The sequence below is a fragment of the Chamaea fasciata genome, unplaced genomic scaffold (assembly GCF_029207755.1).
Source record: "Chamaea fasciata isolate MVZ Bird 193981 ecotype frontalis unplaced genomic scaffold, bChaFas1.0.hap1 SCAF_23, whole genome shotgun sequence".
In the NCBI taxonomy this organism is placed as follows: Eukaryota; Metazoa; Chordata; class Aves; order Passeriformes; family Sylviidae; genus Chamaea; species Chamaea fasciata.
The window spans coordinates 4,526,864-4,552,391 of record NW_027094108.1 but is presented as its reverse complement, the minus strand read 5'-3'; the positions used below and the strand labels follow the sequence as shown (position 1 = coordinate 4,552,391).

The 25,528-nt window shown below is 43.4% G+C and overlaps 4 protein-coding genes across 4 annotated transcripts; all 4 read left to right on the top strand.

Annotated features, from left to right (window-relative positions):
• Positions 1-1,770: 1,770 nt before the first annotated feature.
• LOC136300582 (arylacetamide deacetylase-like 4) lies at positions 1,771-6,582 on the top strand. The gene is made up of 4 exons (XM_066203071.1): positions 1,771-1,953; positions 2,346-2,562; positions 5,431-5,494; positions 5,808-6,582. Exons 1-4 carry the CDS (start codon positions 1,771-1,773, stop codon positions 6,580-6,582), a joined length of 1,239 nt encoding a protein of 412 aa, XP_066059168.1.
• Positions 6,583-8,875: 2,293 nt separating this feature from the next.
• On the top strand, positions 8,876-13,639 carry LOC136300525 (arylacetamide deacetylase-like 3). The gene is made up of 4 exons (XM_066202992.1): positions 8,876-9,052; positions 11,196-11,412; positions 11,782-11,845; positions 12,593-13,639. Exons 1-4 carry the CDS (start codon positions 8,876-8,878, stop codon positions 13,365-13,367), a joined length of 1,233 nt encoding a protein of 410 aa, XP_066059089.1. The 3' UTR covers positions 13,368-13,639.
• Positions 13,640-14,668: 1,029 nt separating this feature from the next.
• LOC136300550 (arylacetamide deacetylase-like 4) lies at positions 14,669-18,834 on the top strand. The gene is made up of 4 exons (XM_066203020.1): positions 14,669-14,845; positions 15,787-16,003; positions 16,834-16,897; positions 17,805-18,834. Exons 1-4 carry the CDS (start codon positions 14,669-14,671, stop codon positions 18,577-18,579), a joined length of 1,233 nt encoding a protein of 410 aa, XP_066059117.1. The 3' UTR covers positions 18,580-18,834.
• Positions 18,835-20,116: 1,282 nt separating this feature from the next.
• On the top strand, positions 20,117-24,207 carry LOC136300524 (arylacetamide deacetylase-like 4). The gene is made up of 4 exons (XM_066202991.1): positions 20,117-20,413; positions 21,895-22,111; positions 22,302-22,365; positions 23,046-24,207. The coding sequence occupies exons 1-4, from the start codon at positions 20,249-20,251 to the stop codon at positions 23,818-23,820; spliced, it is 1,221 nt and encodes a 406-aa protein (XP_066059088.1). The 5' UTR covers positions 20,117-20,248; the 3' UTR covers positions 23,821-24,207.
• Positions 24,208-25,528: the final 1,321 nt, after the last annotated feature.

Genomic DNA, 25,528 nt, shown 5'->3' with positions numbered 1-25,528 from the left:
CAGGTCCATCAAGGTTTCAAAACAGAGGTGACATGTGTGAGGTGTTTTGGTTTTGATGAAAGCTGATTAATTATAGACTCACTGAATAGAAGTCTTGTGTCAAACGGTTGTCAGCAAGAGCTCATAGAGCTGACAGCAGATAGACATGTACTCTTTGCTATTAGGCTTTCATAATCTGACCATACAAATAGCAGGAGTTTCATTGCCTTTGGTTACCTTCAAAAGTTTCATTTGCTGCCACTGAAGTACTGAGTACCTTTAGGAATTTTTTATTCTTGATTAAAGGTTCTTTAGAAAGCACAGAAATTGCCTCCTCTGAGGATTCAAATATAAGAAATCATCAAGAATGCTGAAATACAATATTCAAGCTGATATCCATGTGGAAATTTATTTCAGGATATTCTGACTGATGGCATAGACATCAGAAAGAAGCACTTAGTAAAACTGGGCTGTTCTTATAGGAATATATGGCAAAACCCCAAAAGCCAAATCCCCACAGGCTGTACTACAGTATCACACTACAGGGAAACATTTCTAGAACTAATAACCACAAGCACCACTAGGCTGCCCCTGCAGAGCCCTGTGGAGAACATCTGATAAGCTTAGGACAAGCTGAGCACTGGCCATGGGCATCTGGGTTTGGCTTCAATTCCCTACAGTCTAACATTTTAACTTCTTATATCCTAAATTTGTGCCCTGTGGAAGGGAAAGGCTCCAAATCAGCCAATCTCAGCACAGAAATGGCCCTAATGATCTCCCTATTTCACAAACCTTGGCACAAATTTACGACATTCTCATCCCACACATCCTTACCTTCACAAGCCAATGTTGTGCAAATCAGCTGACAGTGTTGCTTTGATTTAAATACTGTGCTAATGAAACTAAAGACTAATTCGGTTTTCAGACTGGAATTCCACTTTAAAAGCCAGGGTACAAAATGTTTGGGAGCTGTAAATTTTAAATCATGTAGAAAATGGAATTCTAGTAAGAAGAACACAAACCAGAAAAATTACTTCACCAAACAACTGCCACCGTTACCAATCCCTCACCAATACACATGTATTCATAATGCCTCTACACTGAACTGAAACAAGAATTACAGTGAATATGAAACTCTGAGGGTTAATCACTAAAAAGCTTTTACCAGAAAAAACAGTGGCTTCAATCAACAAACATACCCTCAAGTGCCTGGAGAGACCTTTGTGTACGTTAAACTTGCACTGATTTTAAACACTGAGCAAATGTACTCTTATTTAAACAAAAATTAAAGCATGAATGTTTCAGTGCATTCCCCTATGAGACAGAGTTTATAAAAAAGTGTGGATTTGAGTATTCTTCTTCTCAGAGAAGTGTATATATGCTTTGATGACAAATGCAAGTAGCCAGGCGTCACTAAAATTTAACACTGTAACAGGAATGTCCATCCAAAATGAATTCACTACAGACTAAAAATACCATCTTCAAATCAGGGTCCCTCTGAATAATAATTTCTCCTTACTTATGAAGAGCTCACAGTATTAATCACTTCCATACAGTTTGAAACCCACCTGTTGTAAAGGGGGACAAAGAAAGCATACAAGTGTTGCCAATAATATCATTAGCAAAAGAAGGGTGGAGAAAATTGCATTACATCGCATTGCAACATTATTAAACATTTAATTTCTGCATATGAACTGAGCACTTAGTCTCCCGTGAAGACACCTTAGATGCACTTGAAAACAAGGCTTAACCCAGCATTGGTTTTACTGCATTCACTCCCGTTGAAGTGAAATGGCATCTGTTTGTACAACTTTAGCAATTATAGGAATGTTTTTTATTTCCCCTATTTTAATACCAGCACTGTTTTTTTGGGTTGTATTATATGATTTTTTCAACTCAGAAATGCCACCTGGAATTGAGCAACCTCTAAAGCTTCGTTTTTTCCACTCCTTGATGATTACAACCATGGTCGCGGTAAGTCAAATTTCTTAACCTGGGGATTTCATTTTTGCTTAGGTAGGATATTTGGGAGCTGGAGGAAAATGGCTCAAGGGAATAAAAAAAAAAAAAAAAGAAAAAGCAATTCATGCTCTTGAAGCCTGTAAGCATTGATATATGAACCCAAAACATGTTAAATTAACTAATAAAATTAGTATGACTAATCTTAAAAGCTTCTTTAGATTTTTCAGTCAAACTGCAGTCACTTTATGCTGGGAAACTGTTTCATATAAAAATTTAAAACAAATATCTAGATGTATCCTGTACATATTGAACTGCACACAACTGCATTGTACATAGAATAACGCTGTCTGTTCACGAACAAGCCAACATTACTCCTCTTCTTCCAAATTCTTTCTTTTCAACAGGGAAAGATTTTGGAGAAGCTGGGGATCTGCCATGATTTAACCATACTGCGAATAGTGCTTGATGGAATACCCCCATGGAGAGATTCCAAACTGCTTATCAAAGATCTCACAGTAGATGAGGTACCCTTGAGGATTTATCAGCCCAAAAGCCCATCCACCGGCAAAAGAAGAGGAATTCTGTATTTTCATGGAGGCGCTGGCACTTTTGGGAGCATTAGTAAGAAATGGGCAAATTTTATTTTTCAAGTCAAATCCAAATTTTGTATTTTTGCCTTCAGGCATGTGTCAGTCAATGTCTACCCTGTCCTTCTCAGTGTCATCAGTCTTTGCTCAGCACAAACCAGAAAGTATTTGTGGAATGAATAGTCTTGTATTAAAGGGAGTCACATCTCTGCTCCCTTTGGGCAAGAGACCGGTGATCCAGAAATCCCTCACCCTGCTCTCAGCTCTCAGTGAGGGATGCTGCTCTACTAAGACTACCCTATCTTACATAAAAGATAGAATATGCGTCCAAGGAAGAATTTAAATACATTACCCAAAAAAAAAAAAAAAAAAAAAAAAAAAAAAAAAAAAAAAAAAAAAAAAAAAATCAGTAAATAAATTCCCATTCATGCAAACAAGGAATCCAAATGAAGGAAAATATAAATAATGAAGGAGCAATTTGGGGAAGTTTGATTCTTGTGGCAACATGGCACAGGATACTTGATTTCTTTGCCAGAAAGGGAGACAACCCTTGTCTCAGCAGCTGGGAGTTCAGCTTCTTGAGTGCTCCAGATCTCCTTCTGAGCAGGCAAGGCTCTGAGTGCTTTCTCTGCAAGCCACGGCCCCGAACATGAAAATCTGGACTTCGTTCCAGGGGTCAGGCAGTGCAATTTGAGGGGTTTGAATCCTTTATTGTTTCACAGGGTAGGTCCGCACTATACTGGGCAGATTTGAGTTTCCTGGCATCCTTCAGCCCCGTGCAGGGATCATGACATAACTCTCGTGCTGTGGGTTCCCCTCTGCACTGGGGCACAGATAACCCACCCTGCTCTACTCAGAGCACAGGAGTCAGGGTGGAGTGTCAGGTTTACATCTAGAGCTAGTCTGGGTGGCAGTGAGGACTCCAGGGATGGCAGGCACTCTGCGATCTAAGTGACCTGTGAATTCCTCTCACTGGAAGGAAAAAACACACCACAAGTTGCACAGTGAGTCCCTGTTCACATGGCATGGCCTGATATAACAGCCATACCTGAACACAGAGAGTGGGACCTGACCTTTGGCTTCAATTCCTTTTGGTGTTTGATAACAGGATAACAATCAACATGATGACAAGCTTTCTGAAGGCCTTTGGAAATCTCCAGCCTAGGAAGCCTGAAGTCTGCAACCAGCAAATTAGCAGATGCTACACTGAAGAGAATCAGTGGACAGATAACTATGACTTATTCCTCAAACGGATGTCATACTTCACAAATCCTAGAATCACTGAATAGTTTGGGTGGAAGGGACCTTAAGTCTCATTCTCATTCCAAGTCCCCACCATGGGCAGGGACACCTTCCACTACTCCGGGTTGCTCCAAACCCTGTCCAACCTGCCTTGGACATTTTCAGGGATGGGGTAGCCACAGCTGCTCTGGGCATCCTGTGCCAGGGCCTCACAACCCTCACAGGGAAGAATTTCTTCCTAATATCTAATCTAAACCCACTCTTTATCAGTTTGATAAATTTAATAAATTTAATAAATTGAATAAAGGAGACTGAGTTGCTAAAACCCACTTTGATTTCCACAAGTCTCCTAAAGAGGCTACACACAAGAGGGAAAATCTTTCATTTGGATTACAGCTGATTGAAAGACAGAAAAAAAAAAACAACAACGATTATGGAAAGCTCCAGTGAGATTCCCTTAAGGACATCTGTACTGCGAGCAGTGCTTATCAATTTATTCAAACACAAAAGATGGTGCAAGGTGATGTGGTATTAAGTCCTCTGAGGATCACAAATAGATAGCTGAAAAACTGCAGAATGTCTTCATGACAGCAGAGCATCAGACAGTAAAATGACAGGTGAAATGGCACGTAGAGAAGTCAAACAGATGAACAGAGCATTCTGACCTTATAAATGAAGCAATGGACTCCAAGCAGGAGCAGGAAGAAGGTCTTGCAGAAGGAGGTCTTGGGATTACGGCAGGAAGCTGCCTGAAAATGTTGACATAGTGCACAGTAGCAGTCAAAAAGCAAATAAAATGCTAGCAACTATTAGTAGGAAAGACTGAACAAGAAACTTTTTATGCCACTATAATAAATCCATGGTGTATCTAAATATAGTATAGTGCTTATAGTTCTCTTTCCCACTCCTCAGAAATGATAAAGCAATAATGGAAAGACTTGGAGAGGCTGCCTAGGTGAGAAAAGTGCTTCTGTGCAGAGAATATGTGAACGAACTAAGACTCTTTAGGCCGCAAAAGATGCATAAAGACAGATACACTAAGTGACTACAAAATCATAAGAAGCAAGAGAAGTTAAACAGGGAAGGATTTATCCACCATTTCTTACAGTACAAGAGTCAATGTCACCATGTGGAAGCAGTGAATGCCAGGTATGAAAGAAGCAACTAGAAATGGCTCTTCACACCTTTATAAGCAAGCAAGAGAACTCCTTGCACAAAGTTGTTACGGTTAAGGTTAAAATCATGGGCTTAAGAAGTGTTTGGGTAATTCACAGAAGAATTGCTAATCAAGAGCATTAGGTATAAAGACAGCTTCTGTCTTAAAGGAGCGCCCTGAGTCTCAAATTCCTGTATGCTCCTTTGTCCTCAGCTTACACTCCCTAAGACACCTTTTGCTGAGCACCAGGTGGGATGTGAGAACACCCCAGACAGATTTCTGGGTTTCCTCAGTATCACTATCCTTTACACGCTTGTGTGATGCTCTGAGAACCACTGGCCAATAGAAAATGTTAATGTGTAAAGACCACATTCCATAGTACAAGTTCCTTATCAGTCTTGTGTTGCAGTGCCTTCCACATAGCACATGTTTAGGGATCTATATTTTCATTTCAAAAGGATTTTTGGTTTTCAAATCAACATTTCTGACAAACTTTCTCTCTAGGAGCCTTTGAAAGAATATGCCGCTATATGGCCAAAAAATGCAACTCAGTGGTTGTGTCTGTTGGGTAAGTGCTATTTTGCCATGGAAGTATTTATGGGAATACAGTTCTCAGTTGAAACTCTTCTGAAAAATATGCTGAAAATGTTTACTGTTTTAGATCACATCCCTATTTTTCACTTAAACCTGTCATTTCAAGGCGAAGTATTCTAAAATTGCTATAGCATCACTAGTTTGGCCTCCCAGTCTACACTAGTTAAACCCAAATATGATATTTAAAATTAAGGGCAAAAAGTCTGCGTAATGACCACGGCAACTGCAAACACCACAAATTGAATGTATGTAACTCCACTGACAATAACCACAGTCTGACATTTCAGGTACCGTCTGGCTCCTGAACACCCCTACCCAGGGCAATATCTTGACTGTCTCAATGCCACCTTATATTTCATGAGGAATTTAGAAGAGTATTATGTGGATCCTGGTCTCATCATCATTAGTGGTGACAGCTGTGGAGCTAATTTTGCTACAGCTATTTGCCAAATACTGTTGAATGATAGAGATCTGCCAAAAGTACGTGCTCAGGTCCTGATTTACCCAGGACTGCAGGGGCTGGATTTCCACTTGCCTTCCTACCAGCAGAACGCTTATGTCCCCATGTTGACCCGGAAGATGATCGTCTACTTGTGTTTTCGATACCTTGACAGAAAACCCACAGTTTGGAAAGATGTTCTACAAAACAGTCATGTTCCTGACAGTATGAGACACCAGTATAAAAAATGGATAAGTGCTGACCTTATTCCTGATGAATTTAAGATTAGAGGCTACATACCACCAAAACCCTCATCATATAAACCTGAAGTCCATGAAGCTGTCAAAGAAATTTTAGAACTACCATTTTCCCCACTTTTAGCCGAAGATTCCATTATTTGCCAGCTCCCTGAGTCCTACATTGTGACCTGTGAGTTTGATGTGTTGAGAGATGATGGTCTGTTATACAAGAAGAGACTAGAGGATAATGGAGTTAAAGTGACCTGGTATCATTCCAAGAATGGCTTCCATGGAATTTTAGCCATTTTTGGCTACGGGATTTTTTCCTTTTTATCTGGAGATATGATAGTAGACAGTATGGTGAATTATATAAACAGTTTATAGAAGCATTTTTCAGAAGAAAGATGCAAGCCATGCAGTATCTTTGATGAATTTATACTTGGCAAGGAATATAAACACTTTGATTTGTGGTTTGGATTTTGACTGCATTTTGGAGTTTCTGATTTCTGCTTCTGTAGTGACTCTCAATCAAATATTAAGATTATTTGAAGTGCCACCATTCTAAAAATATTCTTGTAAAAACACACCAATAAGACTGACATGGAAAAGGAAAGGCACCTAGCATATCCTGTTTCACTAAAACAACAGCAATTTCAATATCTTTGCATTGCTGGCACACACTGAAGGCAAGAGACAAGAATCTCCCTGAAGATTCTTCAACACCGCAGAAATGCTGAAGACAACTACTTAAGTCTGCTTTGGCCCTTGTGACAGACAGGAGGTGTTGATGGTATCAGATGGAGAACTCAGCTTCTGTGAAGTCTTATAGCAGACACTGAGGTTGCAGCCATGAATTTAGTTTCCAGGGTCAGTCTGTACAAAGACTACACTGCTCCAGAAACAGGGAAATCAAAAGGAAGGCTCCTGTCTGGAACAGAAATCTTAAATTGGAACTAGTGTGGGTCTGATTTTGTTTGGGATCTGAGAAATGATGTTTCGTTTTGGAACTTCATTCTCAAACTGGAATCTCTGAACTTCAGTAAGTGTGTGGATGTCAGAGAAGTGCAGAGGTGAGACTTTTCCATAACCCTTTCTTTCTTTCAAGATTATCTTATGCTCAAGGTTACCTGTTCTGCTGTGTTGAAAAAGTTCTGAAAATCATGTAAAGAAGGCAGACAAGCACAATTTTATCTATATTATCACTGTAATGCTATGGTGATTCTGTGATGCTTTCAACAACAAAAAAATAAAAACTAGCACTGGAAATATTTCTGTGTAAGGGTGAGAGTTACATTTGCTAAACACATACTGACCTATAAACCCAACTGAACCCCCCCCCGGTGAAAAGAACAACACAGCACAGGCAGGCAGAGACCACAATCCTGCTACTTCTACTTGGTCACATCTGTCCTTTTACTTTAATTACTGTGGTCAGTAATTAACCTACCAAACAACTGGATATGACCACATAACTGTGAAAACACAACACAGACTGAAAGTCGACAAACACTGCTGGATGGACTATTTTTTTTTTTCAAATCTGGGCTTTTGCTGAATTTTGAAACAAGATTTCCTTTTACTTCAGAATATTTTATGATCATAATGTGCCCTATTAAAAACACTCAACTTCTAACTAGAGAAACAATATGAAATTAATTTTCTATAAATTTTTGTAACTAAAATGACATCGTACTTTCCCCCATCACTTACAATTTGACTTCATAACAACAACAAAAAACAAATCAAAACCCCACAACCCTCTCCCCCCAGAAAAAAACAACAAAAAACCCCCCAACCTCCCCACATTGCTGCCTAATAAAGTTAGATTTTTACCTCATTTCTTTCCCCATGAATTTACAATCTCAAACAACATCCTAGTTGTTTGAAGAGTTGCAGGCTTAGATTCACAATTAATTCATTTTCATCATTTGAAGTACACCTCTCATTAGCACAACCCTACTTCTCAGCAAGAATAAGATAAAGAAGTTTGATTTGAAACTCCTTAATCACTGGTTACCTTAAGTCATTCTCAGCTGTACTTGTTGCATGCAGAGTTATTGAAAGTTACCTGCAACAAGGTCATGAATCTAAAGTCAGCCTCCTGTGGCTTTTTTAAAGCATGTTCTTCTGTTAGAAGAAAACACAAACACTAAAAATAACTGAGATTTGGGTAATGACAGAATTTTCTAAGTGCACCTTTCCAAAGAGCGTTGGTGACAATCCCTTTGGCCCTTCTGAGTGACAATCATCACATGCAGGTTCCCACTCCTGAGGAAACTCTTCAATGGGTGTTTTATAGTGCCACAAACTCAAAGCACACAAATGCCCTCTGTCCATTTTCCACCTCCAACTCATTTAATACTAATGCAGTGCATGCATAACACTCTCCTCCCAGCTAAGCACTGGTTTCTTGCAAAAATTCCAAAATGCTGCTGGCATAGATCTGTTAACAAATCAAGGACTTTGACCAACTTATCTTTTGTGAAAAACAGGAATTGGGGGAGAAATAAAGTGGGAGAGGGAAAGATACCTCCTAATGTATTTGTAAAAGGGAGGAGAGAGGTTTTTACTGGAGCAAACAAAGAACAGGAAGATTAACAAAGAATCAGGAAGTACAAGACAAATATATATTGGAAAGTCAAATCAAAGACAAGTCAAATCACTGCAGTTCAGCATAATGGCAGTTGTACTCACAGTGCTGGTGTTATTCTTAGCTGGTTTTCTTGTTGGATTTATATTATTGGTCATAGGGGCAATTAATTTTGATTTTACCAACTCAGAAATTCCTCCTGGAGTGAATCAGCCTGCGAAGCTCCGAATCGTTCATATAATTTTAATATGCACAGCTGTAGTGGTAAGTGAACCTGGTGTGATTTTTGGGGGAAGAAGAGAGAACCTGTAGATTGTAAACTTACTACCATGATAGAAGCCTGCATGGAATTATGTTCCAGAGAGGAGACCAGGGCATTGCTGTCATGCTGCATGTTTTATTGAGCTGAGTGTTGCTAAAGAAAGTTTTGCCAGACTTCTGACACTGCACTGTTCTAATCCAGTCCTGCCCAGCTCCATCTTGGGCAGTACATAAATGCTGCCTTAACACAAGTGTGTGAAAGTCTGACTGTGCTTACGCCCTGACTCGAGCTGACCTAGCAATGATTTGATTTATAATGTTTATCCATGTTGGATCATTTATACTTCCATTCTTTGTTCAGACTATACCAGATGTCTCTGGGCCGTGCTTTCAAGCTTTTCTTGGGCATAGGGATGAGAATTCTGTATTTATTTTGAATATAAAGTGAGAAGCTGGACATTTCAGAATTTGCCTTGGGAAGGGAGAGTTTCTGTCATGCAAGTGACAAATTAGGTAACGTTGCCCAAGAGGAGCTGAAGGAATTCTCCCACCCAAAGCACTTTTATGTAACTCCTGCAGCAACCAAGCAGGATTGTCTGATGGGAATGAGGGGCTCTGGCCAGCCCACCTTCTCCAGGTGAAGCAGCTCTCAAAGCATGGAAAGGTAATTAGTCTCCAAGAGCAGCAACACTGCTCACTCAACACCTGGTGAGCTCTGCTGACAGAGGAGCTCACTGAATCACGACTATTTCTGTGTAATGACAGGTGTAGAGATGCTCTGATTAGACATGGCATTAGACAGGACATAATAGAGGTTGTGCTTATATTCACTAAATTAATTTAATGGAATATCTGCAAAGAGATACGAGCTATTAAAAATTTAAAAAGGAAAACAAAGAGAGAAAAATATTCTAGACTGTAGTCAACCATAGTAAAGAATTGTAGATATATATATTATCTTGCTTTGGCTGCACAGAAGTTGTAATTAGAAATAGATTACACCACTTAAGCAGCTGGAAAAGCCAGTTCTCTTAATCATCAATCCACTGCCCACCATAAACCAGCATTGTGTGCTGCAATGTAAACAACATAGGGTGAAAGAAAACAAACAGCTGAATGTAAAAGTTAAAATATTCTTGGTATTGTTCCATTCCTGCTTGGAAAAATAGCAAATACAAAAGAATTAATAATTTTATCATGTTTGTATACAACTGGAGACACTAAGACTAGTTTTTGTAAAAAATTAAAATCAGTATATTGCAAAATGTCTTAGTTTCCTCAAGAAATCTTTCCTCAAATCAGACATGGAGAATATTATAAATAGCTGGAATCGCTGAAAAAAAGGCCTTTTATAGACAAATATATTGAGAGTCATGACACTACTGACAATCCATGCAAATGTGGCTGTCTAGTAAGAAATATTCATAGCAGAATCCTGAATATTATGAACTTGATCCAAATATTCCCAAGGACTGAAGTACTGACTGGCATGGCTGAACAATGCATTTCAAAACAGAGGCAATGCTTTTTATTTATGCAAAGTTACGTTGGAGCACTAGCTCTGATTTGTATTCATTTTCTGGTGCCTGGCATGAGTATCCCTATGGCACAGAGAATGAACAGAAGTTCATTCCTACTAAATATGTCAGGATCTTCTTGTCAGTGCATGGCACACATCAGTGAGACTTAGGAGATGGATCAAAAAGCAATTATCAAATATATTCTTAACTTAGTCAACTCTACTTTGGGCAAGTATCTGTACCATGAAAATCAGCACCAGAATGATCATCTTTCACTGTGTTTTCATATCTTCTCTGGGGGAAGGACAGAAAAACCAGTGAAAACCAAACTTGCTTTCAATGTTAGGTAAAGGACCCACTGAGGAAGCAGAGGGGTCTATTTCACCAGTCTGTTAATGTTGCATTGTTTGGGGTTCTGTTCTTTGGTTCATGGAACTCTCTCATAACCTCTCCTGATGCTGCTGTTACTTGTTGTCTCCTATACCTGTACAACTACTCTCTCAGTTTATTACTTCCCTAAAAATACATGACTTAGGTACCATGCGTTTAATGTCCGCACAGTTCCTTTCCTTTGGAAAACACAGGATCTCTCAAGTGAGTTCTCTGTTCTCTTTGCCTTTGAACAGGGAAAGATTTTGGAAAACGCTGGCATCTGCAGTCAGCTGAGCTTTGTGCGGTACATGCAAGGAAGAAAGACTCTGGGGACGGACCCAAAGCTCTTCATTGAGGATCTGTGGTTTGAGAAAGTGCCCGTAAGGATTTACCAGCCCAAGACTCCATCTGCCAGTCAAAGGAGAGGAGTTTTGTTTTTTCATGGAGGAGGATGGGTATTTGGAAGTCTTGGTAAGATACGTAACAGAAATAGTTAAGTTAAAGAAATACACACTTCATAAATAGTAAAGTTGGTTGTTTCTTGATCTGTAGCAGTTGCAAACTTCGAGTATAACCACAGGTTCAGTCTCATAATTCTTGCTGCCAGAAGGCACCTGCTGTGGATCACATGATTTTTCTTACAGGACACTGGTATAAGAGGAAAAAATGCTGAAATAGGAAGGTGAGGAGGTACAAAAGAACTGAGGAGCTTTGTAGAAAGCAGCAGAGAAAAGTAGAGAGCATTTCCTTCTTGCAATTCTTTGACTTCTCCAATAGATAACATCTCTGGAGAAAAAAATCACCCCAACCTAAACACAAACCCCACCAAATCTCTTTCAGAGACCCATGAAGAGCTGTGCCGCTTTATTGCCAGAGAAAGTGAATCTGTGGTTGTATCTGTGGGGTGAGTCTTTGCTCATGCTAATTTTGAGAGATAATTTCCTATAGTGTAAATATCACCTCATGTTCCCCCAGTCATAGCACCAATCTTCCTCAGAGAAATGTCTCTGTGGGACTTCTCAAGTTACAACTTCATTCTGCTGTTGCTTGGAGACACTGAAGACTCACCTGGGCTTTTTTCACTGTCTGATTACACCACAAATTAAACACTGGGATATCTAGTTGGAAAATGAAATTTTGAATCAATATTTTCAAATCCCAAACTCAAAACTGATTGTAAACAGATAGTAAACTGTATGATCTGCTTAGTACTTATTCAAGGAAAGCCTGCTTGATGCTTAGAGAAGCAATGTGAATGACAAACTAATACATTATCAAAATACTGGCATAATGGTTCAGATTATGAGGATACCTAACATAACTTGATGTAACAAAGATATAAACCAGAAGTACTGACATTTGTGTCCAACCCATGAACAACTAAAGCAGAAAGTAACTAAACAATTGTTGATAAAACCTACATATAGTTGGCAGCTGAGTACTTGTCTGCTGTTAAAGACCTAAGAGACATCATAAACAGGTGATATCACAACAAAATAATCTGCACCACCTACATCTTATTGATGGTAATCCTACGGAGACAATGAATATTCTGCAGAAATCAGGGTATTCCTGCTTGCAGGAACCAGGATTTCAGCAATTCATTTAAAACTCTTATTTCCTTCTCCCACATTTTGTCTCTGTGTCCCAGGTACCGTTTGGCCCCTGAGCACAAATACCCCGCTGCCTACGAAGACTGTCTGAGCGCCACGCAGCACTTCCTGCAGCACCTGCAGCACTACGCTGTGGACCCTGCCCGGGTCGTTGTCTGTGGGGACAGTGCTGGGGGCAACCTGGCAGCTGCTGTGAGCCAGACCCTGGCAGGCAGGTCAGACCTCCCCAGACTGCGTGCTCAGATCCTCATCTACCCAGGCCTTCAGGCTCTGGACTTCAATTTACCATCCTACCAACAAAATCGGGGCGTCCCCCTGCTATTCCGGGAACGTGCTGCTTTCTATATGTTGCAGTATCTAAATGGAAATGCAATAAAACTGGAAGAGGTTTTGGAAGGTTCCCATATTCCTGTAGATATTAAATTAAAGTATAGAAAGTGGGTGAGTCCAGACAATATCCCTGAGGAATTTAAGGTCAGAGGCTACAAACCACGTGTGATACTTGACTGTACAACTGAAGTTTTCGAGACAGTGAAGAGATTCTGTGAGCCCACGCTGTGCCCACTGTTGGCTGAAGACTCTATTGTTCACCAGCTGCCAGAATCTTTCATCCTGACCTGCGAGTACGACGTGCTGCGGGACGATGGCTTGTTGTACAAGAAGAGGCTGGAGGACAACGGGGTTCCAGTGACCTGGTACCACATCAAGGATGGATTCCATGGAATCATAAACTCATTTAATAGTGACTGGTTGTCATTTCCAGCTGGAAAAAGGGGCCTTGATAATATTGTCAATTTTCTAAGAAGCTTATAGCAACATTTTTTTTTTTTTCTGTAAGAACTGTCAAATTTCTGCGGTCTTTCATGCTTCTAAATACCATATAAGAAGTTCATATAGAACAATTTGTTAATAAGCAATTATGTTAATGTGATCACCACAGAAGACATTTCAAGGATAGTTTCTTTTAGTGCTGTTTGAAGTAGCCCATGCACAGTCTGCCTATTTTAATCATCTGTTTGGACTAAACGCTTGTCCAGTACAAGTGCTGCTCTCTCAGTACATATAAAAGATGCAGTAAAAATTTAAGCCAACATCTGGTCTGACCTGTTTTATTCAATTACAGTCGACATTTTCACTTTTCCTAGAAGTGTGTGTTTTGGCAAAGGAGAAAGACACTGACACTACAGTGCTAAAATGCACAGCCTATACTCTCTGCTACATGTAACACCTGAGTTTAAGATTCCAAATTTGAAGATGTCTGTTGGCAAGGTAACCAGTATTTGATACACAAAAAAATGAAGTCACATTAGTTACCCTGACTTAGAGAACTACAGCTGTTCCCAACAGAAATACACTATTGACAGCTTTGTTTAAACTACAAGGGGGAAAATGCTTTAAGTGTTTTCTTATGTTTATCAAACATTCCGGTAAGCTGAAAAACTTGTTCTTGTGCTTGAATAGAGTCCTAGAATCACAGAATGGTTTGGGTTGGAAGGAACATTAAAGCTAATCTCATTCCAACACCCTGCCATGGGCAGGGATACCTGGTCTAGCCCAGGTTGCTTCAAGCCCCAAATAATCTAACAACAAAATAGGACTGATGCATTTACTTTTGCAGAGCCAGTTACTTACCTTTTGCCCTCACCCCTCCCTTGTTTCCATTTTCTTTTCTAAATGTCCTTGTTAAAGGTATGTGTTCCAAACTACGTTAAGCATGCCCACAATGCAGGAAGCTAAAGTCATGACTGAAGATCAGTTGCAAGGGATAATTTAACCTTCACATTTGCTGGCTCTCCGTCATGGACTAGAACTTCATTCAGGACTCAGCTTCAGTCTCTGAGTACTCACTGTTATCATCCACAATCCAAGAATTCCGTTTCAATACCATCCGCTTTATCAATCCCACAATTACCATAAAGATAAACAGGTAATTAAAAGCATTGACTCTTCTCCAATGTGATAACTGCTGGCACATTGCACAACATTTCCAAGGACTTTAAAGTGAGCAACACCTGAGAGATCTCTTGCAACTGAGACTGCTCCAGGCCTTACTGTTACCTGCAAAAGCCAAATCACAGATAGGTGTGAAGACACATCACTTCTGGATATGCAAAATGGCTTTTTTTTATCCTCTGCCAGTGATACTGCTGGTGATTTTTGTTGTTTCATTTATATTAGCAATCATAAGAACAATTCAAACTGAGTACGCCAATTGCCGCATCCCTCCTGGAGTGAGCAATCCTGGAAAACTTCGATTTATTGTTGCTGTTTTGATTGTTGCATCTACTCTGGTGAGTAACTCTGCTGCGACTTCTGCCAGAAACGTTGTTAGATGTTAATTCTGTTGTATGTCTAACTACCAGAATCCTGCCAGCCCCATCAAGGCTTAAATGATGGCTTTTCTTCTCTGGGGGCTGACTTGAGAGGACAGTTTTTGGAAAATCATTTCTGTGAGACCTCAGTCAGATTTTTCCCTATTACATAAGGATTAAGTCAACCATAAGAGCCCAAGCTTTATCAGCTGAGCTTCCCTAATTAAATTTAAAATTAAATATTTATAAAAAGTGAGAGTGCTTTGATTCCCACTTTAGCTGAGCACACATGATGTTTTTAGGCCACTCTTGGGGCTTTCCAGTAGCATGGGAGGCTGAGTAATGGAAGTACCAGCAATAGGGGTCTGGGTGCTTTTTAAGAAGACAAAAACAGAAACCCCAGAAACCTTAGAGGGATGAGAGACACTTGGGAGCACTGGCAAAGCTTCCCTCACCAGCAACCCCTTTACCAAATGCCCTTCACTCACTATGAACACTGTCACCAATTGCCCCTCACCAGCTGCCCCTTCAATGAGTGTCCAACACCAACGGCCCTTCTCCTGGTGCCCCCTCACCATTTGCCCCTTCAACAAGTGCCCCTCGCCATTTGCCCCTCTCCTGGTGCCCCTTCACCAGTTACCCCTCACCAGTTACCCCTCACCAGTTGCCCTTCTCCAGTTGCCCCTCACCAGTTACCCCTCACCAGTTGCCCTTCTCCAGTTGCCCCTCACCAGTTGCCCTTCTCCAGTTGCCCCTCACCAGTTACCCCTCACCAGTTGCCCCTCACCAGTTGCCCTTCTCCTGGTGCCCCTCACCAGCTGCTCCTCACGCGGTTCCCCCTCACCCGGCTCCCCCTCAGGGCTCGCCCGCGCGCGCCGCCTCCCCTCAGCTCACCCCGGCTGTCCTCCCTCTCCCAACAGGGCAGGATTTTGGAGAAGATGGAGCTGTGCAGCAGCCTGGCCGTCAAGCGCTTCGTGTTCTCCGGGCGGAGGCCGGACCCGGCGCCGGGGGTGCAGCAGGAGGACGCGCGGTTCGGGAGGGTGCCCGTGCGGGTGTACCGGCCCCGAGCGCCGCCGGCGCGGCCCCGCGGTGCCGTGCTGCTGTTCCACGGCGGCGGCTGGATCTGCTGCAGCCTCGGTACGGTTCGGCCCCGGTACGGCCCCGGTTCGGCCCCGGTTCGGCCCCGGTACGGCCCCGGTACGGCCCCGGTACGGCCCGCCGCCACACCACCCCCGGCACTGTCCCTGCAGCAGGCGTTGCTTTAGGCGTAGCCACCGTGTGTGTGTGTGCCCGACAGAATTCCGGGCTCCACGCACCGACGCTGATACAAAACTTTTTTTCACCTGTTTATATACTTTTTAGCAAACAAATTAATGCCCATTGGTTCTAAATTACTTGATTCTCTTTCATAAATTGGTATTCTATCCTCTTCAGTCTTTTCAGTATTTAGGGGTTTTTTTAGTATTTAGTATTATCTTTCCTCTGGTAGGGACTTTCCGACATGCATATACTGAGTCTTTTGTTAACTGCTTCTTTCATATTCTGGTCTCTACAAAATGTCCTTGTGGTCCATAAATTCTGCCCTTCTTGTATCCAGTTTCAACAATGCACACCCTCTCCCAGGCCTTGTCCTTTGAAGCATATCAGGGTTAGTTTGGCAAAACTTTTAAAAGTTTCAGTGATTTTCCCAATCAAGTCAACAATAAGAGTCTGTGTAAAGAAAGTTAGCTACATGCTGCCTAAAAGAGATTTAAGACTAGCACACTGCTTATAATTAATATACTGGTTTATGATTAATTAAAACAATTGATTAAAGATTATTTAGAAAAGTTATATAACTTCCAAGTGCAGGGAGGCTGAACTCCAGCTGGGCTTTCCCACCCAGCGCTGCGAGGGGAGGCAGTGGGCAGAGGGAGAGGGGAGCTGGACTGTCTGTGGGCAGCTAAACATCCTTCCATGTGTTTCAGATTCCCACGAAAGGATCTGCCAGTACATTGCCAAGGAAAGCGACTCACTGGTGGTGTCTGTAGGGTGAGTTACAACCGGCTGCTCCAGAAAAGCCTTTTTGCCTCTTATTGCTTCTCAGCACTGCAGAGATGTGCAGCTGGTGGGAATGTTCCTTTCCAGGAGCTGGACTCCATGATCCTCATGGGTCCCTTCCAGCTCAGCATTTTCTATGATTTTCCCAGGATCCTGGATGTCCAGACAGAATTTCAAGGGGGCTGTTTTAATTTCTCTCCCTGCTCCATCAGCTAACAGTGCAGACACAGCCCACAGTAAGGTCCACGTGTCTCCCAACATAGAGTTATGCTAGCACCACACAAAACCAAGGAATGCATTCCAGAGGAAAATTACAATGTGTTGAGAAATGACTAATAAAACTACTTGGAAGGTGATGATTCAGCGGTCCATTTAAATAGGTGTAATTACCTTCTGAACTTCAAGGTGCTTTCTAACAGTTAGAATCAAATGCTAGTTAGTAATAATACTACTAATTAGTACTACTAATACTAGTAAGACTGAAAAATATAACAGTCCCAGTTATTTAAATAAAAAAAAATAATTCCAAAAATTAAATATCCTAAGTAAAGGTGAGGTGCAGATTGATTCAATTACTTAATCCACAAGCCAGATGCAGTCTACACCAGAAGACAAAAATGAAGTTCCATCACTTATTTTGTGATAAGGGCTGCTCTCGGTATATCCCAACTGTGCTATGTCCTTGCAGCCCATCCTATGGCTAACACTTCTCTGTGATGACTCAATGGACAAATACCTATTCAGCAGATAAAAATACCTTCATGGATTTTTTTTTTTTTTGTCTGAGGGAAAAATTACTCCAACACAGGGAAAAGCAGGATGCTGTAGAAATTCTGTATTTACACTTAAGATATTTCCTTCTGTTTTGAGACTTTTGCTGTCTCTGTCTGTGTCCCAGGTACCGTTTGGCCCCTGAGCACAAGTACCCCGCTGCCTACGAAGACTGTCTGAGCGCCACGCAGCACTTCCTGCAGCACCTGCAGCACTACGCCGTGGACCCTGCCCGGGTCACTGTCTGTGGGGACAGTGCTGGGGGCAACCTGGCAGCTGCTGTGAGCCAGACCCTGGCAGGCAGGTCAGACCTCCCCAGACTGCGTGCTCAGATCCTCATCTACCCAGGCCTTCAGGCTCTGGACTTCAATTTACCATCCTACCAACAAAATCGGGGAGTCCCCCTGCTATTCCGGGAACGTGCTCTTTTCTATTCGTTGCAGTATGTACAAGGTGACACATCAAATATGCAAGAGATTTTGGAGGGCTCTCATATTCCTCCAGACATGTGGCTGAAGTATAGAAAGTGGGTGAGTCCAGACAACATCCCTGAGGAATTTAAGGTCAGAGGCTACAAACCACACAAGCCCTGTGAATTCAAGCCTGAAGTTTTTGAGAGAGTGAAAAGAATCCGTGAGCACACGCTGTGCCCACTGTTTGCTGAAGACACAATTATTCAGCAGCTGCCAGAATCTTTCATCCTGACCTGCGAGTACGACGTGCTGCGGGACGATGGCTTGTTGTACAAGAAGAGGCTGGAGGACAACGGGGTTCCAGTGACCTGGTACCACATCAAGGATGGATTCCATGGAATCGTAAACCTGTTTGATCATTTTGGTTTGTCGTTTCCATCTGGGAAAAAGGGATTGGACAGGGTTGTTGCATTCATAAAAGGCCTGTAAAAAGAAACCTCATTATGCTTCTCCCACTAATGTCTCCACTTAGGCTCTCACACCTCGGGTAGTGCTGGTCAGCAAGAATGCGACACCTTTTGATGTGTAAAATAGTAATTCTGATATCCGTGAACTTCAAATTAACACAGATCTTTTCCTTCAGAGACTCCTGACAGTTCAACCTTTACAATTTTTCTATGTGGTGTATATTTTTTCAAATTGGTATCTGATTGATTCCTTGTCTTTAATCACTAAGTTATTTACTTCTATACAAATAATCTATGTGGAATAATCCGGATTAAATGTTCCAAATAACAGCCAAGTTATTTGTGATGTCCATTTGATAAGCTTCGAAGCATGACTTAATTTAGCTAAAAAAGTCTAAGCTAGGTAGATGGTGAGCTGGAGGGAAAGCTCTGGACAAACAGGTAGAGATCGAGATCTCAGTGAGGAGATTGAGCAAATATTCCATGACTGAGAAAGTAGCAGTGCAAGGCCAGAGTTGATGGGGGACACCTAGCTGGAGGCAAGTAAGGGCTACTCTGATTTTGAAATAATTGTAGCTCTACAAAATCCTTTTTTAATTTTGGCAAGTCTCCACTATGCCCACCGAGGGCAGGATATAGTGTTGAGAAGAAATGCTGACATCAGGTTTTAGAAAGGCAGGAAGGATCAGTGAACTGGGCTCTTGGTGAGTGTGTACTAAAAGGTACAGCTTAAAGAGAGAATACAAAGCAAAATGTTTTCATGTTCTTCCAAACGGTGTCCCCCAGAATTAACTTTTGCAGAATCTGTGCTGTGTTTCTGTGCTAGAATCTGTCAAAATGTGCTTTCTCCATGGCTAGAGTTTTATTTACAGGATGAGACAGTGTTTTCGCTGACATGATGCTTTGTTACACCCTGCTGATGAAAGCAAGAACAGCAGTAAGCACACTCAGAACAGCCAGACTGAGGACCTGGAAATCACAGAATTGCTAGGGTTGGTGATCTCTGAAGATCATCCAGTGTAATTCCTCACCAAGACAGGGTCACCTGGAGCAGGTGGCGCAGGAACACATCCAGATGTATTTGGAATGTTTCCTGAGGGTGAAACTGCACACCCTCCTTGGGCACTGTCCCGGTGCTCTGTCACCCTCAATGTAAAGAAGTTCTTCTGCATGTTGAGGTGAAACTTGCGTTTTAGTTTAGGCCCACTGCTCCTCATCCTAAGGAAATCCTCAGGAAAAAGAAAGGGGGGGGAAGGGCTTTTCTCATCCTACAGGGCTGAGCAGAACAGAACTTTTTACAGAAGCAAATGCTGACTTCCCTTAGCTTTCCCTGCGCACGGGCAGCCCTTCACGGAGCGCGGGCCGCCAGCCCTTGCTGTACTGTCCCGCAGAGAGCCGCGGGCAGCGGGAGCGGCGGGGGGCCGGCCGGGGGCGCGGGGGCCGTGCCGGCGCCGGGGCGGCGGGAGGCGGCGCCGGGCCCGTCCGTTCCCCGGTACCGCGCGCAGGTCACGCCGGGCCTCCTTGAACTGAGATTACCCGGCCGGCACCTCCGGCCGCTCCGCGCGGCTCCCCCCGGCCGCCCGCACCATGACCCCTGCGCCGGCTTTGCGGAGCGGCCGCACTCGGCCCGTGACGGGGCCGCGGCTCTGCCCAGCGCTGCCGGGGGAGCCCCGCAGGGCCGCGGCCGGGCCATGGCGCTGCTGCCCGCGCTGCTGCTGCTGCTGCTCCTGCCCCTGGCGGCGCTGGCGGCGGCCGCCGTGCTGCTCGGCCTGCCCAGCTACGACATCCCGCCCGGGGTGAACCAGCCGGCCAAGCTGCGCCTGGTGCTGACCGTGCTGCTCGGCACCGCCACGCTGGTGAGTGGCGGTGCGGGGGGCGAGGGGGCGTCCGGGGGAGCCGCGGGCTGGGGGTGGGCAGCGGCTGCACAAAGACGGGGAGCCGCGGGAAGGATCCGAGTGTCCCCGCTGTCCCCATGGGATGCTGGCGGTGCCGCATCACGGGGAGGGAATGCGGGGAGCACCCCCGATCGGGTTGTGCCCCGGGGTACCCCCCGATCCGGACACTGTCCCCGATATCCCGCGGTGGAGGATGCTGCCCAGGGCACCGCTGGCACAAACACTGCCCGGAGCTTCCCCCGGTCCAGGATGCTGCCTCAAGCCCCCCCCCGGTCAAGGATGCTGTCCCGGCCACCCTGGTGCGGACACTGCCTCGGCACCCCCCGGCCGGGCTGCTGCGGGGAGCGCTGCCCGTGTCGCGGGCAAACCCCGACCCCGGTTCGGGAACTGCTGGGGCGTGTTAGCGGAGATTGCGAGCGGCTGATTGCAGTCCCGAATTCGGGGCTGGGCTCGTGTTTTGCCTGATAGCTGCCCGCACCTTCAGGGGAAATCACCTTGAGCAAGGAAAGCTCCAGCCCTTCAGCTGCTCCTGCCGCGGCTGACATTTATGGCACACAATCCGGTTAGGGCTGCTTTACTTAATCCTTGGACTCCCTTTGGAGGCGTTGCATAAACGGCATTAGAGCCCCCTCAGCTCTGCCTCTGTTACTTGCTGTCTTTGAATTTCTTAGAATCTTACGTTTTGTCACTCCTTGAGCCGCAAACATTACCCCTACTATCACACAGACTTTGATTTCCTCCACACAGATCCCTAAACCATTTACATCCTCTTTAAATTAAATTTACTGACAAAGCTGCCTAGCAATCCTGAACCCCACTAGCAGGTGACAAGACAGACTCACTGGGCATTAAAAAGAGGGATATTGTTCCGCCAGTGAATGGTAACTGTTTGATTTCCAGCTTCTTGTTTGTTCACTTATTACATCAGATTTATATTCTAGCTTGCAAGAGCATTGGGAAAGGAAGCAACTTCATTTTGTTTGGTAGATCTGTTGTGTGAATAAAAAGCAGTAACTAACTTGCACAACATGGCTTGGCATTTTAGATTTGCAAATTCACTGAGTCTAATTCATGAATATTAGTTTCAGCAATGAAGAATTGTTTCTACATATGGTATTTTGTTGTTGTTATCAAGTATAAATGAAACAAGAATGATCACAAATGTGTGCAGGACAATGACTATGATTAAAATATGTACTCCAAGACAACCAGTTTGGCTGATCTTTATAAAATTTCTGATGTGACTTTGGATTTGAGTAGTGCAAGTCAATTTTTCTACAGACTACAGGATGTGAGAACTTGGGGAAGTTGTTTCATTTCCAAATCAGAGTTCTGTGTTTCTTTAAAATGTCCTCCAAATAAGTTTGATGTAAGTAGAATGCAGAGTTTTTATACCCTAGCTAACTCCAGACTTTTAAAGATGCCTTAATGTCTTTTAACAGGGAAGGATTTTGGAGAAGACTGGGCTTTGCAGCCAAATCACTTTTGGCCGATACGTGCGACAGGGACGGAAACTAGGGTTGGATCCAAAGCTCTTTATCCAGGATCTGCAGTTTAACAAAGTACCTGTGAGGGTTTATCAGCCTAAAGCTACCTCGGATGGACCAAGGAGAGGCATCCTCTTCTTTCATGGAGGAGGCTGGGTGTTTGGAAGCCTTGGTAAGATACTTCCTGGAGGAACTGTAGTAGTGTAGAAAGAATATTCTCATCTTTTTAGAAGATTGGAGTAAGATGTAGTTTCAGCATGTGATTTGAGATGAAGTCTGAAGCCTTTCTGGAATGGACCTTCCTTAGGCTGTCTCAAAGATGAGGGCAATAGTGAAGACTAACAACAATATTTCTTTTGCAGATACCTATGAAAAGGTGTGTCGCTACCTCTCCAGGGAGAGTGACTCGGTGGTAGTGTCTGTGCAGTAAGTGAACCCTACCCTGTTCTGTACTTGGGAAATTATTGTTGCTGTGGGACAACAGCAGAGCTGCCCTGGTGTTGGAGATGTTCTTTTTTGGCACTTCTTTAGGATTTCTATGGGTTTCTGTCAAGTCCATAAAGAGAAAAATAGTGATAACAGAGACTTCGTGGCCCTTAATTACTCATGCCCAGAGATACTCCTAAAAGATACAAATGGAAATATTTGGCACAAAGTCTATAAAAGCCAGTTAAAAACTTAGGTGTAAAAAATCTTCCCTGTGCTGAACATATGGACCTGTAATAAGATGCTCCAAGCAATTGGGAGCTATGGGGAAAGAAAATAATCACACTGAAATACTCCCATTTTACACATAGGAAACAGAGGCACAAAATTATTAAATAATCTTGTCTGGAGTACAGAGGGAGTTTTCACCATCACTAAGAACTGTACAGTCCCTTGTTCAGATCATTAATCAGAGACAGTCCTACTTCAGTGAATCCTTAGGACTGAACTCACCATTTAGTTTATCTGCAATCCCAAACGGACCAGCAGGTGTTTGGAGTCACTGAAGACCCTAACCTAGAGCCAAAGCCCCCCAGAATGATAGGGCTGAGGAACAGCACACGAGACCATTTCCTGATTACTACAACTGACATTTCCTTCCTCTTGTCTCTGTGTCCCAGGTACCGTTTGGCCCCTGAGCACAAATACCCCGCTGCCTACGAAGACTGTCTGAGCGCCACGCAGCACTTCCTGCAGCACCTGCAGCACTACGCCGTGGACCCTGCCCGGGTCACTGTCTGTGGGGACAGTGCTGGGGGCAACCTGGCAGCTGCTGTGAGCCAGACCCTGGCAGGCAGGTCAGACCTCCCCAGACTGCGTGCTCAGATCCTCATCTACCCAGGCCTTCAGGCTCTGGACTTCAATTTACCATCCTACCAACAAAATCGGGGAGTCCCCCTGCTATTCCGGGAACGTGCTGCTTTCTTTGCTTTGCTGTACCTCAAGGGGGATGCACTGCATATGCAAGAGGTCTTGGAGGGCTCTCACATTCCTCCAGACATGAGGCTGAAGTATAGGAAGTGGGTGAGTCCAGACAATATCCCTGAGGAATTTAAGGTCAGAGGTGTGAAGCCACTTGGGCCCACTGATTTTATAGCGGAAGTTTATGAGACAGTGAAGAGATTCTGTGAGCCCAACCTGTGCCCACTGTTGGCTGAAGACTCTGTTGTTCACCAGCTGCCAGAATCTTTCATCCTGACCTGCGAGTACGACGTGCTGCGGGACGATGGCTTGTTGTACAAGAAGAGGCTGGAGGACAACGGGGTTCCAGTGACCTGGTACCACCTTGAAGATGGATTCCATGGAATCATAAGCCTGTATGATTATTGTGGTGTGTCATTTCCATCTGGGAAAAAGGGATTGGACAGTGTTGTTAACTTCCTAAAAAGCTTGTAGTAAACATCTTAGATTCCATGAGTCTGTTCATACCTCAGCCTAGGAAAATATCTTTTTAGGATATTTAATATCAGGTTATGGGTAGAGAATCAGGGGCTGCCATTAACAATGATAAAGCTCATCAGAACCTAATTCCAGCTGTTTGTTGGAACATGGAATATGCAAACCTTATACAAGCTTGTACCATGCTGCAGGCCATTGTCTTTAGCTCTCTTAGTGAAGAACAGTTCTTTGAATGGACATTCTGGTTTGTTCCATTTATTTAAAATAAAATACATCTGTGTGAAGAGAAACTGTGTGTTAGCAGGTGTGCGTGGTGTGAGAATAAAACCCAGCTGATGTTAGTGGGTTATGAGCCACTGACAATAAAATAATAAATATGATGAAAATAGGGAAATATGATGCTGTGTCAAGCGTGATCTCTGTCACTATGAGCACAACCAACAAATGGTTCTGTGGCCAACATCACCCATGTTTCTCAGCACACAGGCAGAATTGGAGCCCCTTTCTACCCCACTTTTAGCACTGGCCTACTGGGTAATGTTTCACCACATAACTCGAAGAACAGTTCCATCAACCATGGAGGGGAGTGCTGGTGGGACAAACAAGTATGATTGTGTCACTAAAAGATGGGCAGGATTGGTGGAAAATTGACCCAAATGCTCTACTACTGCTCTTGTTGGAAACTGGCTGGAGAAGAGGACAAGGGAAAGATCAGGAGAGAGAGAGAAGGGGAAGGTCAGGAAGGGGAGGGCAGGAGCAGAGCAGGTCTGTGCTGTGGGGGTAGTACAGGGCTATAGCTGTCAGCAGGAATCTAGCCTCAGCTCACAAGAGTAATAAGAGGGAGAAGGATAAACATCTTTCTTGGCCTGTATTAATTTGTTCTGTTTATGACCTGCCCTTCCTGTCCTTAAGCCAGGGCAGAAGCAATGCCCAAGCACAGGTTGCATGGAGGGGTTCACGCTGGATATAATACTGGCCAATTAAAAATGGCACTTAGGGCAGTCACATGTGGCTTCTGTCCCACTTACACACAACTGTGCGGCAATGTAGACAATAATATTTACCAACATCATGCAAGAGAGACTTCAATAATCCTTCCAGATTCTAATACTTATGACATGGAGGATCTTTAATAATCTGGATATTGGTCTCATTTGCTTGTAGCAACATGAGCATCTTTCAAGCTAGCGGTGCTGCTCAATAGATTTTATGTCCTGCTTAAGAGCTCTGCAAAATTTTGTCATTAGATTTTTAACTTTGTCAAAACATGCCAGTTAGGTTCAATATTAGAGCTGTTCAAGCAGATCCTCCTGACTCTGCTAAAATTGCTTCCTTTAGATTTTTTTTTCCTGGAACCAAATGCCCAGACTGTGTTGCAGTCTGCTGCAGCAGAAATGGAACAAACGGAGGGGGGGGGTGGAGGGGGAGAAATGGTTCATTCATCCTTTTCAGCTGCTAGTTTCCATGGCAGGTGAAGGTATTTAACCAAATTAACAAAAGCACAGATAATTCTTCAAGTGCAATAGTGTCTTTTATTTACACTAAGGAACCAATCCAAAATTTTACAGTGGCTGATTTTACCAGTTGACTTTATCAGCTGAGACAAAGAACATGGACTTCTTCCCAAAAAAAGCAGTTGTGTAGATGAAGGAAGGAGCACTGGGACAGAGCTGCTGTGTTTACTGGGCTGCCTCAGCAATGCTGA